This window comes from Grus americana, chromosome 6 (assembly GCF_028858705.1).
Source record: "Grus americana isolate bGruAme1 chromosome 6, bGruAme1.mat, whole genome shotgun sequence".
Classification (NCBI taxonomy): domain Eukaryota; kingdom Metazoa; phylum Chordata; class Aves; order Gruiformes; family Gruidae; genus Grus; species Grus americana.
Genome location: NC_072857.1, coordinates 35,748,353 through 35,766,453, shown reverse-complemented (window position 1 = coordinate 35,766,453; position 18,101 = coordinate 35,748,353). Strand labels below are relative to the sequence as shown.

General features: G+C 36.8%; 1 protein-coding gene across 2 annotated transcripts in view; it reads right to left on the bottom strand.

Annotated features, from left to right (window-relative positions):
* Positions 1 to 18,101, bottom strand: part of CALCRL (calcitonin receptor like receptor) — a 73,120-nt gene that overhangs the window by 27,490 nt on the left and 27,529 nt on the right. For both annotated transcript variants that reach the window (XM_054829288.1, XM_054829287.1), the window contains 3 exons: positions 3,370 to 3,469; positions 2,222 to 2,366; positions 610 to 720 (listed from right to left, as the gene is read on the bottom strand). In XM_054829288.1, coding sequence (XP_054685263.1) covers positions 610 to 720; positions 2,222 to 2,366; positions 3,370 to 3,420 — 307 coding nt within the window. In that variant the 5' untranslated portion in view covers positions 3,421 to 3,469. The remainder of the gene's footprint in view (positions 1 to 609; positions 721 to 2,221; positions 2,367 to 3,369; positions 3,470 to 18,101) is intronic.

The following is an 18,101-nucleotide window of genomic DNA, read 5'->3' as shown; positions in this document are numbered from 1 at the left end:
GCTGAAGTCTGACATCCTATCAGTGTAAATGAGGATTGCACAGGCAAGAAAACATCAGTAGAGAAACTGCTCAAGAACCAAACTGGAAAATTTCTGGGACCACATAATGATTTCTATCATCAAATAGAAAAAGGCAAGAAAGGACCCTGAGAAATACCAAATGCAGCAGAAAGAGACAAGCACGGAAGTCTACGACATTTTCCACATGCTCACAGATGCAAAGTTTAGCCTACAGAAACAGGAGAAGATTCACTTACGGGAGAAACTCTTGTCAACTTCAGCTGCTAAATTGAGGTAAAAGAATAAGTCATATTTCTGCTTGTCTGTCAGAGAGAAAAGCTCATCTCTAAGAAGAAAAAACTGTGATCTAACTTCAATTTCTATTTCCTAATCTACAGAATCCCTCAAGGACATATTTCAGAAAAGAAAAAAAGTAACTTATCAGTTTTCTACATGATAAAGGGAAATGCAAATAATGGGTTTTGAGTTACTGAAATTCTGGAGCATTGGTGACTTGAGTGGGGCAAGAACCCAAAGCCTCATTCAGGCACCTAAAGCCTCATTTTATTAAGAAATATGTTGATGATGTAGAAGCCCATGCACACTTACCTGATGGGTTGAAATCCTGAAAGTAGTCAGGACAACGCTGTACTGACACAGTTCCGGCAGCAACATCACTCCAGCACAGCCATCCATCCCATGTCCTGTTACAGTAAGGACCTGCAAACAAGTAATAATAAAATAACACTTCTTTCACAATAGTCTTTCAAAAGTAAGATCTAGGACTGCATAAGGTAAGTTTCTCACTTGCAGCAATGAAAAAGAAAAGAAAGCAAAAACATAAGGTTTAGCAGTATTTAATTATAACTCCACTTAATCGAAATAGTACCTTATATGTACATTTCTTTGAACACTATTAAAAAACCATCACCATTCACCTTGAAACTCTCTGCATCTACAATTTACAAACCTCAGATCTAAAGCACAGTAGGCAAAACAAACTAAATCAATTCAGATCAAATAATGCACATTAACAAAGAGCCTTAAGCTTGCAAAGATCATTTTACTGGATTTATTTGCATTTTGCATGTATACCAAGACTATACATATGTTTACTAGTTCACTGAAAACACAGTGGTACCCTAGAAGCCGCCAGAAACCCTGGCTGGGAGGCAGCCACAGCTTCTCTGTCTCAGGCAGAGCTGAGCCTGCAGCGGTCTTCATGGACAGACACTTCTCTAAGTGCTCCAGGGACAGGGAATCTACAGTGCTGCTCAAGAGCCTGTTCCAATGCCTCATTGCACTCACACAAATTTTAACATCTAAAATAAACCTCACTTGAAAAAGAGCTGGGGTTTTATAAGCAAATCCCTTCCCAAAAGGCACACAGAATGACCGACCCTCTCTACAGATTTGAAGATGTTTTTCATATCTTCCTTCAGTTTTCTTTTTAAGACTTAATAATGCCCCCTCATCTCAAAGGCTGCATTTTTCAAACATCGTGTAATCCCTCCTCTTCTCATCTGAAGATTTTCCAATTTGTCCATATCCTTTTGAAGCTGTGATGCCCCGGATTGGACAAAAGCTTACACTCCTATCCATTTCTGACCTCCAGACATTCAGTTCCTCCAAAGAATAATTTTGCATGAGAAACAAACTCATTGTAAAAGAATGCAATTACCTCTTCTTGCCTCAAAAGCCATTCAGTGTTCCCAGAAGTTATAAAGTCAGAAACAGTGAATGCAGTGACAGGTAGAGTTAGTGAGGTTAGAGCTGAATGAGTTATCAGAAAAAAGCATCAATGACACTAACACAACCCTCAGAGCAGGGAAATTATGTGTATCAAGATATTCTCAATTTTTCAAGGCAGATGTGACCAGAGAGACAGAGGTATTATAAGAACATGAAATGAAATAAAACGGTAAGATTAATCAGTTGTCATTTTTTAATCTGGATATCTATTTAAATTAACATTTTATTATCAGAAATAAAAGCTTTGTGTTATATAAGAAGTGGTGCTAAGGGGAGGTATTACAACATATTATTTTATCCTCATGAATCCCAAAGTGACGCTTCTAAAAAATTGTACAAATACAATTACAGTCTGAAAAATGATTGCTACCAAGACAAGAAATGAATATAACTAAAGGATCCTGAATTACTGTAATTATATCTGTTGACCATTTGCCTTTGAAAAACCTTATAAGAAAATAATTTCTACCTTCTTTCCTATGAATAGGATCTTGCATAATTTTCTGGTAGCATTCATACTGTGCTGTCATGATTTTATTCCGTGTAACACTCAGTTGAGTGAAGTCCTCCGTCATATTCTGATGCCCTTCAGATGGTATAGCAGTGGCAAAAAACTAAGAGGAAAAAAGACCTTTTTTTAGCAAGTCATGTACAAACTCGGATATAAACTTCTTAAACTTCAATCTTTTTAAATATAATATTTTAAATATTATTTTACTGAAGGAAAATGATCTTCAAATCTTATTACTGACAATATGATTTTGGGTTATTCTAGTTAATTTAGCAATTTTTCTTTCTACTGAATCTTGACAAACATCTCCTGAATAAGCATGGGGGAGTAACAATCGGCAAAATTTGTAAATAATAATGGAAAAATGCACAGAAAGCATATAAACAGCTTTTTCAAAATCCAGTAAAATATATTGACGTTACATTAGTCTAAAAGGCATTTGAATCAGGCCCAAAATGATCCTTTATAAAAAGAGCCTTTCTATATACTCTATGCACTGAAGCTTTTAGCTTGTTGAGAGCTATTTGGTTTCTCTATAGTCTTGTGAACCATAGTAAACACTTAGAATACAAAAAGGTATTCAAAAGACATGACGTCCACTTTTATAGTTATTAAAATTTAAAAAAAAAAAAAAGTGGATCATGATCAAAACTTGGACCTTTTAAAGGCATTTTTTAAAGTAGTTAAATATTTTAAGGGGAACTACTGAACTTCATTGAAAAACAAAGCTGCAGATTGAAATACTGTACCACTGTCATACAAGGGGTGAAAATAAAAGTTACGAGGATGTTCTCTGAATCTGAGTTAGATGTCTCCTCAACTCTTCCTGGGGTCTGCATAGTACTGCTTAATGTCATTTGTCAACTCTTACTGTAAAGTTCTCTGCTAGCAAAAGATACACTGGGTTGAGCAGAGATAAATACTATTTCTGTTCCTTTACCATAGGAATTAAAAGGAGAACAGAAGGTAGATAAAGATCCTCCTGTGCATAAACCACATTTGAACAGATGATTAGTTGTTTCTGCATTTCCATATTAATAATTTCTGTGGTATTCTGTACACAGATGTTAAAACTGGAAGGGATTTAAAAAATTCATAAGACTCACCATTGTAACTGATAAGAACAGCAGCAAAAATGTGATCCAGATTTTTGTCATCTTTATATCCGGTGCAGTGAATTTTGTATTGTAGTTGAATGAAGTCAAACTGCAGTAGAAAAGTAGGAAGAAATTTAGTAACTCGGGAAAGCCAAAACTGATAAAAGACTTCATATTTTCTCTCTGAATTAAAACATATCAATGGAGGTCCTCTCACTTTTTATTCACACGTAGTGATGCCATGTGATATACATGGAGATGTACAATATGATGTGAAAAAAATGCACTCAATTCACCAGCAACAAATTCCAGCGGCAGGGCTTTTCCTGCACTGTTGCCTCCACTGTCTCCACTAACACCAATTCTGCAGAGGATTTGTCTCAGTCAGGTAGCTGGTATCAACTCTAACAGATACGTAACAATTAGCCCTGAGCTATGAGTTGACTCCTTGACATCTCTGCCTTTGGGCAACCATAGCAAACTGCAGTTCAGGTTCCTCTAAAGCAGACAGACTTGCACAAACACACACACACAATTATTTCATGTTCTCTTCATACTGGCTGACACTTGATTTTGCCATTTCTGGAAGAACTGATCTAGCAAGTAGCCATTTTATCTTGAAGCTACAACTTTGCAGAGATGACAATGGCAATGCAAGAATTAATGGTGAGCTGTAAACTAGTTTCTGTATCTGTAGTTTGAAGAAAACAGAACTACTGAAAACAGCCATAACCGCCTTACAGTGTAGACTATTCTTGGAATTGATTCTTCAAGTGTAAAATGCACCTAAAACATACAATATACAAAATTATTTATTAAGCACCTAGACCACCTATTAAGCATAGCACTACTGTGATGACCCCCTCAAAATGAAGGGGAATGTGTAAGAGATTTCTCATGTAATATTTCACTGTGTCCTGAAGTATCCTGAGAAGACCACAAAGCTGAGCCTGCAATTGAGATAAGAGCTTCTCTCTGCTTGCATGGTAGCAAAAGACCTCTCCTCCACATTTAGATTACGTTATTACAACTAAACCACCTTTCACAATCTAAGTATCTCGCTGTACTAGCATTAATGAAGCTATTATCAGTCAAAATAAAGGGGACCACATCTGAGTGAGTTTAGCTCCCTTGTACAGATTAATTCACTAGAAATAACACACTGCTACTTAAGATATAAAACTCACCTACCGCAGCGGTCCCTCATATAGCTAGCTCAAAGATACCAACTCCAGAGGGCTGTTGGGAGCCGAGTACCTACACACAAACCTGCTTCCTGACCCAAGCCACACTCCCCCTTGGATCACACTTGCTCTTGTCTTTGGACGTGTTTCTTATCCAGCAGTCATGTCCTACAAGAGACTGGTGGATGACAAACAACTGACAGTATATTGGCCAGCAGAGGTTATTTTACAAAAAGCCCATCTTTTTAAAAATCACTGTCTTATTCACAAAAAGCAAACATTCTGTATCTACTTCTTTCCTGCTTTTACACTGAGACTGGGTCCTCTTAACAGAACTGTAATACAATAAACAGCAATTTGTAGGATATACTGACTACAAAACATGATATCACTGCTGTTTATCGTACAGCTTGATGCAAATACAAGAGATGCGTTGTAAAATCAGTTACTGTTGTGACTGTTCACCCCAGACTAGAACTGTATCAGTAATCTTCCCTCTATTTTTACCACTGGCATGCAATCCTTTAACACTAATTGCTGGAAATTGCACAGGTAATTCAGTGAGACACTGACATTCAAATATGCTATTCTGAAGGCTCTTAAAACACTAACAGGAAGATCGATTAGCATACATGAAATATATTCTCAGTTTGAGCTAATACTTCTCTGGAAAAATCCATGTGTGATGAGAGTGGCAGTGAACAGATAATTGTAAAAGTCACTATCTGTTCACTAAAGAAAAATCTAAATATCTATGTGTAGTGAGTAAAGATTGATGGAAAACCAAATTTAAATGGAGATATCTAAATTAGTAAAGATGTAATATGATTTCAATTCTACATGATAATTGGGAGCAAGGGAGAGTGATTCAAGCCTATTACAAGCCTTCAGTCATTTATAATTGTGCCTGTTTATCTATCAAGGGAAAAAACCCACTGGCCTTCTAAGGAAATTGGAATTAACTACTCGCTTGTAAAGTAATTGAGCAATCTTCTCTCTCCAAAGTATGCCAAAGCATATCTACACAGGCTTAAAAGCCATAAATGATAGGCACAGGACAAGCAAAGAGACCAATCAAGTAGAACATAGCAACCATAATTTAGTGTACCTTTTTCTAGCTATACATACAAGAGTTCAAAATAATTTTCTCTAGAATAGTTCCAAAAATCCTTTTGCTAAAACAAATGTTGGATGGTAAATTTAAAATATATATTCAAATATTGCCCTCACTTAGCCTTGCTTATTTTTATTTATCTAAAAAATATAATATCATATAAAAAAGCAGAATTTATCTGCTTTGATTCACAGTCCATAATTATTTCTATTTCACAATATCAAAAGTAATCCTTTAGCTTGGTTCCTTTAATGGTCCAAATGTTTTCATATCTGGTGGTTTTGTAGACATTTCCTATCAACTATTCCGGTATCCAGTGCTAAATTATTAATTCTTCCCAGGAGAGAAAAGATTAAGTCAAGTCTATAATTTGCTCTATGCTTTCCACTCATTTCTCACAGTTGCTAACTGCAAAAAAATTACATATAGAGGAAAAAAATATTTTTTCAAAACATCACTACTTTTGGACTTAATTACAAAATGCAGGATGAAGGTCATTCAGATGTCTATTTGGACTTCAGCAAAGCATTTCTTGCATTACTACATGAATTCATTCACTCGACATTTATTCCTGTTAGTTTGGACCAGAACTTGCACAAGAAGATTAAAAACTTTCTCAAGAATGGACAGCCTATTGATTGAGGTAGCAAGCCAGTACTGCTGACAAAGGCAGGCTGCTTTTATTAACCATCTGTTCTGATGAGATGCAAAACAAAGAATTCTCAGAAAGTTCTCTCCCTCTCAGAGCTGGGAGGTATTAGATGCACAAGGAAAAGAAATTAATAATAAAAGAGACTCATTCTTAGGCTTCTTTAAATAATAATGCTTCCCAAGTTGTTGTTCTGCTATTAAACATCTTTGACAATTCTACCATGGGGAAGAGATGACAACTATATTGGACTGAGATTAATTTGAGCATACTGAATGTTAACTTGAGAGAAAAGATGATGGAAGCTTAGACAGAATCCCCTGCCTCCGCTCTGTGACAGTGGGGATCTGAACAAAAGCCAGACGGACTGTGATTTACATGATAGGTATTGAATGAAACTGTCAGTGAGTGGACACAACACTACAACTAGCAGTTCTGTCTTAAGTATTTTCCCAGTAAAAGGAAATAATCAGCAGGAAGACCATGAGGAATTGCAATAGCAAATCAGATCTTCAAAATCTCATTTTTATTTTTAGTGTATGTTATATTGAACACTGGGAAAGCTTAAAAAAATAATAAAATTTGAACTGCCCAGTTTTCCTCTTTATTACATTCTCTGTTACCCAAGTTAATGATACTTCAAAGGCCTATATCGTATTTGTCACTGTTAGCAGTGACATCTACTGAAGGAGGAGGAATTCAAAAGGAACTGCAAGCTGAACTTAGCCAAAATAGTCACTGGTATAGCTTTAACAGATGTTCGCATTTCTCTTCCTCTTGCTTTCTCTACAGACCCATCCTGCCTCATCAGCTGTTTCTACTTTTAACCTTTTCCCATCCTCCAAGAACAAATGTCATCCTTGCTGAGCTCCAGACACTTCCCATTTCAATGATACAGCAAAAGGGTTAAAAAAAAGTAGTCAGCAAGAAAAATCATTTTTGAACTTCAATCATCTGACCACATTTAGTACAAGAGAAAAACCACAGGTAGCTTCTACTTTAGGCAGTTGCCCTTAAGTTTGACTTTAAGTCAGAATGCGATTTGGTAGGAATAGGGTAGGAGGGAGAGTCTACTTATGTCATTGCAGGTACATTCATACACATGCACAAACATTTTTCATTAATTGCTAATCTTGTATTTGCTCAAGAAAAGAAAGAAGGAAAAAACCCAACAAACACAACCAACCCAACACAAAAGCCCAAAACATTTTCAGTACAAATTACATATCTTACAGTGTGCTATAGTCTTGCAACACTGAAGTTGAACATGTGCAAATATAGATTTATATACCTCCTCTCTGACTGAAATTGGGGTCAGAATGGCTATATTTGTGACCCTCTTGCTGTTGTTCTAGCACACTCTGATTTTGTTTTTGCCAATTGAGGGGCAGATTCTCATCTAACTAAAAGGGCTTTGCAAGTGGGCAGTACCAGTCAAACATTAATACACACCAGATTGATTTAGTCCTGAAAGTGGACTACAAAATCTCCACACTTACCTTAGAGAGCAATGCTGGGCAATTTGGAAATCTTCCTAATCAAGTATAATGCCTTCATTTCTGAGGGAACCTCTTCTGCCGGGATTTGGATCAAATTGCTTTAATGGTACCACAAAACGGCCCACAATTGTATACGTGGCAATTACTCCATCCTCCTAATAACTATGGTGTTAAGAAGGCTCAAAAATAATAGTCATGGAACAAATCTAATGAACTCTGGGTAGTATAGTTTCACGACACTAGAACTCCCTACTCACCACCCAGGCATCAGCAGTTGCAGACTTCTAAAACAGGTGAGACAGGAGATCAAAAAAGTTTGATCCTCCCTGAGACAATTTTTACCGTGGAGAAGTATAAGCTCTTCACAGCTTCCAACAGATTTCACTGCACTATTCTCTTCATTCAGTTAGTGACAGGGCTTGGGGTTTGGTTTTTTTCAAATGTATTCTCCTTCTTTTACACACACTTGCATGAACTGGTACATTATCCAAATATGTCAGATCCTCATGTTGCTGCATTTTACAATAAACAAAATTTAACTTACTATGCTGGTTTAAAACAGTGGTACAACTTAATTGTGATGTTAATGGAACTCAAATAAGAAGGCATCCCTATCCTCATTGCAGTTATTCTTTCAAACCCCCAATGTGATGTCCTTTCTTCAAATCAGATGGGGCACACATCGGGAAAAATGGAACAACAAAAATTAAAAAAATGCTCCTAATACTATTTTGAACTCATTATTACTGTGACAGATTGTTGTGTGTACCACCAACTGGTAGCGAGCAGCATCATAAAGACAGAACACTGCAAAGAGCTCCCTTCGGAAATGCAGTGGCTTGCAAAGGGATAAACTGAGATCCCTTCTTGCACTGCAGAACAGAGAGATTTATAAAGCACATGAAGACCTTCACAAGTGAATCAGCAATCAGGAAAAGATTTGCAATATTCATCTAATCACCATGAAAAGTACTATAGGAAATAAACCCAAATTTTACAGATAAGCTGAGTTTCTTTAGACATCTCATTCTCTGAACCCACAGCATTGTTCACATGCATGGAGACATTATAAAAAATGCAACACTGAAACATTCCTTCCTCCTTCTGCCTTTCTCTCCAGGAGTTTTTCCTAGGGAGCACTTGTGGCACAATGGCATTTTCGCTCTTCTTGAAGATTAAAGCAAATAAAGAAGAAATAGAGTGGCATATCTCAATTTTACTGTTCTATTACCTTTTAACAACTTCATCATGCGTTAGCTGGAAGGTCAGCTCAGTATGAGAAAGTACTCGCTGTTTATTTCTCGGGGCACATGCTATGCGTGTCTCAAGGTCTCAGGCTTATTGCAAGTAGAAAATTAGATCTAGTTCACAAAGATGTTTCACATCTTTTATTCTATTAGCATGCAGATTTTTTTGGTTTTGTTTTTGCATCACTCTAGCTACTTGCCAGAGACCTTGCAGAGATTGCAGAACCATCTGTAGATAAGATTACACAGATTAAATTACTCCTGTGTACTTTTTCCCATTAATAGCATTTGGCTACCATTCCGCTAAGTTTTGTCTCCTGCATCCAACAAAAATTACAAGCAGTAATTGACAACACTCTTGGCCAGTTCTAATAACACCTAAAATCATAAGAACCTATCATAGAGTGATGGTGGTATTAGTTTTTTTCTGGGGAGGAGGAGATCCTCACTGTTTTGCAACACTTTTCTTCTGTGCAGTTCACAGGTTTGGATGACATTGTAAATTATCCTGAGAAGAAACACAAGCTATGGAGGTCCAGTTAAAAACCAAGCCAACCCCACAAAAAAACACCATAAAACAGAACTCTCCAGATGAGGGTTTGGAGGAGGAAACTTCAACAAGGTTCTTCCCCTGGAATATTCTGCCATTTCTGCTCTTAGGCAACATTACTCCTCTCCACGTAGCAGACTGCAGAGCTAAGATAGCTTTGTGTCTATATCCATCATGACAATTTTGGCCCTTTAAAACAGGATTTCCACTGACAAAAAAGGTAGAGTATTTCCTCCTTGCTTTTACATAGACAGGTCTTCTCCTGGCCTCTGTGCTTTCAATGCTTTTCCCATCAATTACGAAGACTCTACCCCTCCTTCTCAAATACGAAGAAATTTCTGTTGACTAAAGAATATGTGAAGCCAGCAGTAGCAAATGCTGCAATTGCATGTGGAAGATAGGCAAGGACTCAAGTAGGGTTATAGTTACTATTTGGCAGGATATCAAACTGTGCCAAATAAATGCATCATATGAATGTTAAAAATATCAAAGCAAAGTAAAATTATTTATGATAAGTAAGAGACACAATACTCCACACTTCCAAAATAATTTCACAGTGTTATATTGTTTATAGTGTTTTCTGCCTAAGGTACTGATTATTTTATCTTCTAAACAGAAAACTCTATCAGAGTATCGTAGTGCAATATAGTGTAACTTTCTTATTTCTATCCTGAAATGAGAGAGCAAGAGCTCGCAGCTAACATAAAACAACCTTTACTGCAGAAATCAGCTCCCCAGCAACACACTTCTTTACATATTTTATCAAAATACAAAAAACTCGGGATATTTCCCCCATTGCTTACATTTTTAAAATGATAGTATTTTTTACGCTGTCTTATACAGTGACACTAACACCCAAAATGCTTCCCTCTTGAGGAACTAATTGTTATCAGAAGGCAACTAAGATTCTGGCAAAGCAAATCTTTACCAACAGACTGGCACGGCTTATTCTCAGAGATGTAACTGTGATTTCCAACAGTTTATAGTTATTAACACCTCCAGATTTTTCAGTGAGTGCTGACTATCATTCTGCAAGCAGTAAGCACTTGTTATGCATACTTTAAAAGCTTAACCCTTTTCACCCTATAGCCCTAACCCAAACTGTACCTTGATGTCTAAAATCTATCAACATAGCTACATACGTTATTAGGCATAACTCACCAAGTTCAGTTCAATGTTGTGTAAGTCATGGCATTTAAATTCTGTAGCATTCATTCAAGCACAAAGAAACTTAGAAGGAAGGCTGCTCTGCTGAACAAAGTTATCTGTGAAAATGCTAGAGTGGCCACTATCAAACACCCTAGAAAAGATTATTAACAGAAATGAAGATGACAGCAGAATAATAAATGATTACATTCCAAGACCTGATTGATTAAGATGATTTAATGCTAGTACTCCTCTTTTTCCTACCGCATTAATTTCCTGCTATAGTAATTTAAAAATGTAGTTAAAAACATATTCAGTAAACTTTCCTGAAATGTCTCTTCCTCCAAAGCAGCTGCTATGCTCTGGCAAGGATGTTCCAATTAACATGTTATTTTAAATACAAGGGGATTGCTCATGACATTCTCTCTTTTCCATGGATTTCATGCTGTGAAAAAGTTGGAGAGCTCCCACATCCTTATTAGGTATATTTTAATGCCTCATTACCCTTTGCCAATCTGTATTCCTCATGTGTTCAACAAAAAAACCCCAAAACCATAATTGAAACTGGAGCAAGATATCCACAGACATATGCAGCAAATCTTCATGGGCCAAACCCCGAAATTTGTAGGGATGTGTTACTGATGTGACCTCAAACCCAATTACACAGTACAACAAAGCATCGCAAATATGCCACTGGAGCTATTGAATCTTCCTGCCTGAGCCCAATTCCTACTGCTTCATTCCAGATGCATCTTAAAAACAGCGAATGTCTTAAAGATTTTAGGAGAAGGCTTCAGGAAACACTGAGGGGTGTGGGGGCAGCCCTGAACTGAGAGTGGACATTAACTTCTTTCCTATGACTCTAAGGGACAGAACAGAGGACCCTAACCACATGCCCCATCTTAGAGAAAACAAAAATGTTTTCCATCTTGCTTTCCTCAGCATTCACCTGTTGATACTACTAACAAAAGCACAACCTGAAAAAAGAAAGGGGGTGGTGGGGGGGAAGGAGTATAGTTATCTAGATGCAATTATATATGGATGACGCTCTTACTCGTATGATTTAGTTTTAAGTAGCCCTGCAAGGAGCAGGGAGTTGGACTCAATGATCCTTATGGGTCCCTTCCAACTTGAGATATTCTATGATTCCATGATATATGTGAAAAATACGGTATATTCTTCCAAAGAAGATATCTCTACCTCCAAGCAAAATTATTACTGTTCTGAATTAAAACAATGGCACTATGAATTTATGAATTCATCAAATAGACCTTAACACTTGTATAAAAACCCTTGCTCAGATGTCTGAAGTTGTTTTTTTTCCCAGACACAGCTGCTTAAAGGCTGCAGAGAGTGAACTGCTGCTCTGTGTATCCCTTTCAGTCAGTGTTTTTATTTGAATGACTGTCTGATGCTGTTTACAAATAGCGACCCAAAAAAGATCCAAAGGTTTCTTTGTGAAAATGTTTACAGCATGAAGTCATTTTCTCAACTGGCTGAGTTTTAAAAGTTTTTTGTTATTTCTTCATTGACACATGCTAATTTTACAAGAACAGTATTTCCATTGAAAACAAGGCAATGGGAATGGGAGAATGGATTAAACAAAATGCATCAGGACTTTTGATTTTCCAGAGTTTACCACTCAAGCTTTTTCTCACTGGCCCCAACCCAGTTCAGCAGTTAAGCATATTCTATGAAACTCACAAGTTTTTACATCAGTTTCTTCTAGATTCACATTTAGAAATGTGTATATTTACATATATAAATTTTAATAAAGTTCTTAATTATTATTAAGTATTATATATTTTTTAATTAAGTTATTAATTTTTAAGTGGGCCATGCCACACCAGCAGCTCAGAGCAGGATGGGGAGAGAGCAGGTGGCCAGGAAAGGGAACTGCTTATGCCAGCATAAACACAGTGCTGCTGCAGCCACGGCATCAGAACCAGTGTCCGAACTATGGGTTCACCATTGGTCAATGACTTCAACAGAACTGATGAATCAAATATAGATGAACTCTCCATGGAAATGTCAGAAGCACTATGGCCTTCTGATTTTGTGCTGGATTTCCTTCTCTTTTTTAAAAAGCACATTACAAAGAACTAAAATATCCCTAAAGCAGTTTTCTTTTCACCAGCAATAATTTTGGTCTGGCTGAGAATGAAATTTCAGATGGGAAGTTCATGCCAAATATCAATGTTTTCTCTCATGGGATATTTCTGATGCATTTACTATTCCAAAGAAGTTCAGGCAAATTTAAGGCAGCTTTAGAAAAATTCAGCTTGGTATACTGATTTGAAACAAAATAAACCACCACTACTTCAAGGCCTTTACCAGGTGAACCTAAGTCACCACAGTTTGGAACATTTCCTCTTAAATTTAAAATTTCACATGCCAGCAGTCAAAAGTGCAAGATCTGGAATATTTCACCCTTTGAATATTAAACAATACATGTTATACTGTGCTAAATTATCAAAACTACTAATCCGTCCTGTAGCAAAAGCCAAGAACAAGCAGCAGCCAAACCCAACCTTTTGAATTCTAGTTGTGTGAAGCCTGTCTCCTTTACTTTTAATTAGCTACAGATATTTCCCATCTTTCCTATGTTTTTTCATCTGTTATATTCCTGAAATGACATTTTAGCAGAAAATGTTTTAAATTGTGCTCACACGGAGCATGCTAGCCATAAAGGAGTTTGTGAGACTCAAGAAAGTTGAAAATGAGAAGCAGTTAAACTGAACAGTATGGAAAGAAATTACCTTGTATGTATTTTTTAAAGTCTATAGTGTTTAATAATGATTCCTAGCACATGTTCTTGAGACCCACACAGACAGAGGTCTGAACTTCCAAAATCAGGGCCTATACTCAGTACAGTGACAAAGAGCAAAGGCTTGTGAATGACTTCTAATGACAGAACAGAATGCAAGCATATACTCAAATGACAGATTAAGAACACAACGATGTCAAAGCTTTTGTCTTTACATTCATAACCAGAGCTTTTCTTTTTATACATAACTCTCCTTCTCACAGAGTAGTTGCAGAAATCATCTTAAGGTAGCCATATATCAGGCAGAGTGATACAGTTTTTCTACCTTCTACCGACATCTCCTTCAAGTGAAGACATGTACCAAGATATTGCTACAGCCAATGACATCATTTTCCACTGATATGGTTAACATTAGTATTGATAAATTGAGGAAAATATCATCCCATCAGTATTTCAAAGTCTTCTAAATGGGAATCTAGCTTCATCCACATCCTACCACACCCACAGGAATATTGACATAAACACAACTCTGACACAGACTGAAGCATCCAGGAGTGAAGAAACACTTGTTTTGCTACAGTTGCTGTCAGCTTAAAAATTAAATACAGGATCATAGCAATTAACTAACCAGCTTAACACAATGAGACATGAGATCCTTTGAACAGGAAGCAAACTGCTACCAAGTGACTATACAAACCCCTCCGAGGGTATTTGCCCTATGCATTCCTCATTCTGATTTGAAAGTGCAGATGGAAAACACAAAACTGGCACCAGTATAAATGTGAGAGTCTCAAACTTTTCTTGTGTTACATACAATCCCCCAACAGGCACTAATGACTGTTTGTCTGTCAATTTTGCAAAGTCTTAATTCTTTCTGTGAAATACCAGAGATTAATAGAAAAGTGTTAATAGAAAAGTGATTCTGTGCCATTGAAAAATTCTACTTGCAGAGTTTATGCTGTTGGGAAAGACATTAGAAGTTTGAAATAGCAAAAGCAGTTGGTGGGTCACCTAAAAATTTAGCTGGCATGCAATCTGCAAGCCACACACATATTTGATGGTCAAGCACTGCACTATTTTACCTCCTCTGAATAAGAACTGCGAGGATGACAATTACTAGGATTTCAATATTATTGCATAATTGCATTACATATTACAGTCTTTTTACAATGCGTTCCATCTGTTTCACATAGCTGCATAGTAACACTGAAGCAGAATGAAATGTATCATTGCACATTATCACATAAAATCCTCTGCTCTTTGTGAAGCAGAGATTTTATAGACAGTGCCAGCTGCAATCTGTAGGAAGCAGTGTGAATGTTTCCATGAATTCAGTTAAAGATCATATGCTCAGGGTGTGGTCGTGGGAAAGACTAGTGTATCTTACACACAGTCCCTAAAGTCCAATTAGTGTTCCTTTAATTACAAACAGACTTTTCCATATCCTTTTGCAGAATTCCACCCTGACTTACCTGAATGCAAACCAAAATAAAATATTAACTATGAACATTAAAAATATTACATAAATTGGATACAAAAATCACTGCCTTGATAAACTCGAGTCTCACTTGGACAAGGTACTTCATGAAGATGAAATATTACATGCCAAATGTAATAAAACATTACAAGCACTACAGCTACAGCAGAGGAATGGGAATCAAGCACAGCTATTCTGGTCATAAATTATGTATAAGCATTATTTATCTCATTTACATATTTAAGCACATTATCTCCCCTCCAAAGGTGGTAGTAGTAGTAGTAGTAATAATAATAATATAAAGGCAGAAACACGTAATGAAAAATCTCAGTTAAAGTTCGTCAAAATTGCAAGCAACTGAAAATTTCCACTGCAAGCATGGAAAATATTAGGTGGGTTTAATATAGGTGTCCAGAATTTCTGCACAGTCACATCCTGCATTTATTTTCCTGGAGAAAATACCCACAGAATTCTCATACTGATTTCACACTCCTCCATTAAAAAAATCCCTGGTGGAAACAAAATGTATGGAATTTGATGGGAAGCTGTCTACCAAAATTAAGTTAAAACCTATTCAACGAGTTTGCAATTCTACAGACCAGTTCCCACCATTGGTCTGCCAGTGTCTCAGACACAGCTGCAGTACTCATAGCAGTACTAGTTTTGACTTTAATAGCAAAGCTTGGACATCAAACTTTCAGGCATTACTTACCTCAAACTGATGTACCAAATGTCCCTATGGAAAAATAACCTTTGCATGCATTTTTCAATTCTTTCCTGCACCTTTTAACTTAATAAGACACCTTAAAAGCTCATCCATTACCTGCACACATGTTATTTAGAGAGTCTGGACTTGCACCCCTCAACTGCTACCCACTCAAAGCTGTATTTGTGTATCCTGTTCCACGGAGCACGCAAAACTTCAAATTCATCTTGCCGAGAAATTCTGTTCACAGCTGCTTGCTTGGCAGGGATTTGGTTGCAGGGGGGAGAGGGGGAGGAGGGGAGAGACGATTTTCCAAGCGATGGGGAAAAACAGTACAAAACTTTCATCATCAATGGCCTTGACATTGCTGGAGCCAACAGAAACAATATCACCCAACTGATTCCATGCAAGGGAACCATTCAGAAAAAAAAAAAAAAAGAACAAAACAAAATATCTCCTGCATTTATTTCTATCAAGGTAGCTTATGCCAAAGCTTCCTTTGGTGAAATCCAGACTTCTCCTGCATTAGCTTCCTCCTGCTGTTGATAGAGCAGGATATTTGCTGAAACACAGCATGTAGTGAATGTGATATTGTGAATTAATCAGCACATTTAGTGGAGAGAGAACTCTGTTCTCTTCTGAAGATGTAAGAACAGCTATCTTCCCCCTGCAAAGGAACTATCAAGTGCTTTATTGGTGAGATACATAACTGACCAAGAGCAGACACAAAATTTCAGTACTAACTCTTAATTGGATGCAAGTCTTGCTGGCAAATGAATTCCATATCAGGTATATGCCTTACTGACCCTCTAAGTAATTTTATAGAAATAAAAATGCTTGGTTATTGCTACAGGTCTACACCACACAAAGATTAGGGGACATTTCATAAGCTCACTTCTCATTGCCCTAACATCTCTAGGTTTCTCAAAAGAAATAAAAATTTGCAGGAATAAAATCTGCTTGGTTCCTCCCCCCACCCAGTAATCACATTTCCCTTTCTCAGGAGAGTATTAGAAAACAACCACTGCACTAGCATATTTTATAACTGCTCAATGATAAGGACAGTGCACAAAAAAAAAAAAAAAATCACAAAATCTTTATTCTTCACTTTCTTTTGCAACATCACAAATCTTTACTGATTGTGCACTGCTAAACAGTTGTTGCACATCACTCCAAAACTAGTGGCATTTTAATGATGGCATCAATTATTCTGGATATCATATCAATATTTAATAGACTAGGAAGCAAAATTACTTTTTGCTTTGTCTAAGTAAAACATAAAGAGGGACACTGACAACTTTAACTATATTTGGGTTGTCCTATTTGAAAAAGACATCATCTCCCAGATATGAATTCAGGAAGATGAGTAAGATGTTGATATCAGTAAGCAACATTTGCAACCACCGGACTAAGTAAATCCATTCCCATGCTGTTGCCATCAGACAGCTTCTATCTTTGAAGTCATTATCAACGCTCAGGCTGCCTCATTGCACCATTTTACAAAACTATGGAGAAGAGAAATAAAACTTTGATGAGTATTTTTAAGGAATGGAGAAATTTAAATCTGAATTGGCCACCACCCAGAGATCTGAACTCTGAACCCCACTTGGCTGGTCATCTCTCAGGGTCAGACATTACAAGGAGGATGACCCTAAAACATCTGTTGAAAATCAGACTACCAAACTGATGGGAAATTCAGACTAATCCAAATGTGGGAGCCAAATCAGCTACTGAAACTATATAGTGCTACCAAATGTAGAATGATTACACTATGAAGAAAATGAGTTCAGTTCTAAAAATCAAGAAACAAACAAAAAAAACCCCTTCAGTGTAGTTTTTCCTTTAAGGTCACAGAGAAGTACCAAGAAAGAATACAAAGGGAAGATGAGAGTAATATAATTAAAAATACTGATCCTGAATCAAAGAGTTGAGAGTCAGCTGCTATCTTCGGTAAGGTTTTTGTGAAAGTATTCTTAAGCAATGTCTGGCTCTTAAAGACATACCTATTGTGAGAGCTATTTTGACCAGCTTAATGTCTGACAGACAGTCCTGAGAATCTAAATGCCTTTCAACTGCTAATACAGATATAATTTTCATTCTCTGTAGGAGAGAATACCAGTGAGAAGTGTAGTGTTTAGAATCAGTCTACTTTGATTTACAGTTTTTGAGACACCTACAAAAACCTGCAGATAATTTTTGAAGGATATAAGGAATAAAACCCCTGATGTGTCTGAGAAAAAAATTTAAGTGACTTGCCCATCACCACATTGCATGTTGCGTCACATTTGAGGTTTAAATATCCACTCAGCAATTAGCAATGGATTTACCATGCATTTCCATAGGGATTGTCCTCAAAGGGACTGCAAAAAGAGAGTAAAAGTCCTTGGCTAAGTAAGAGAAAA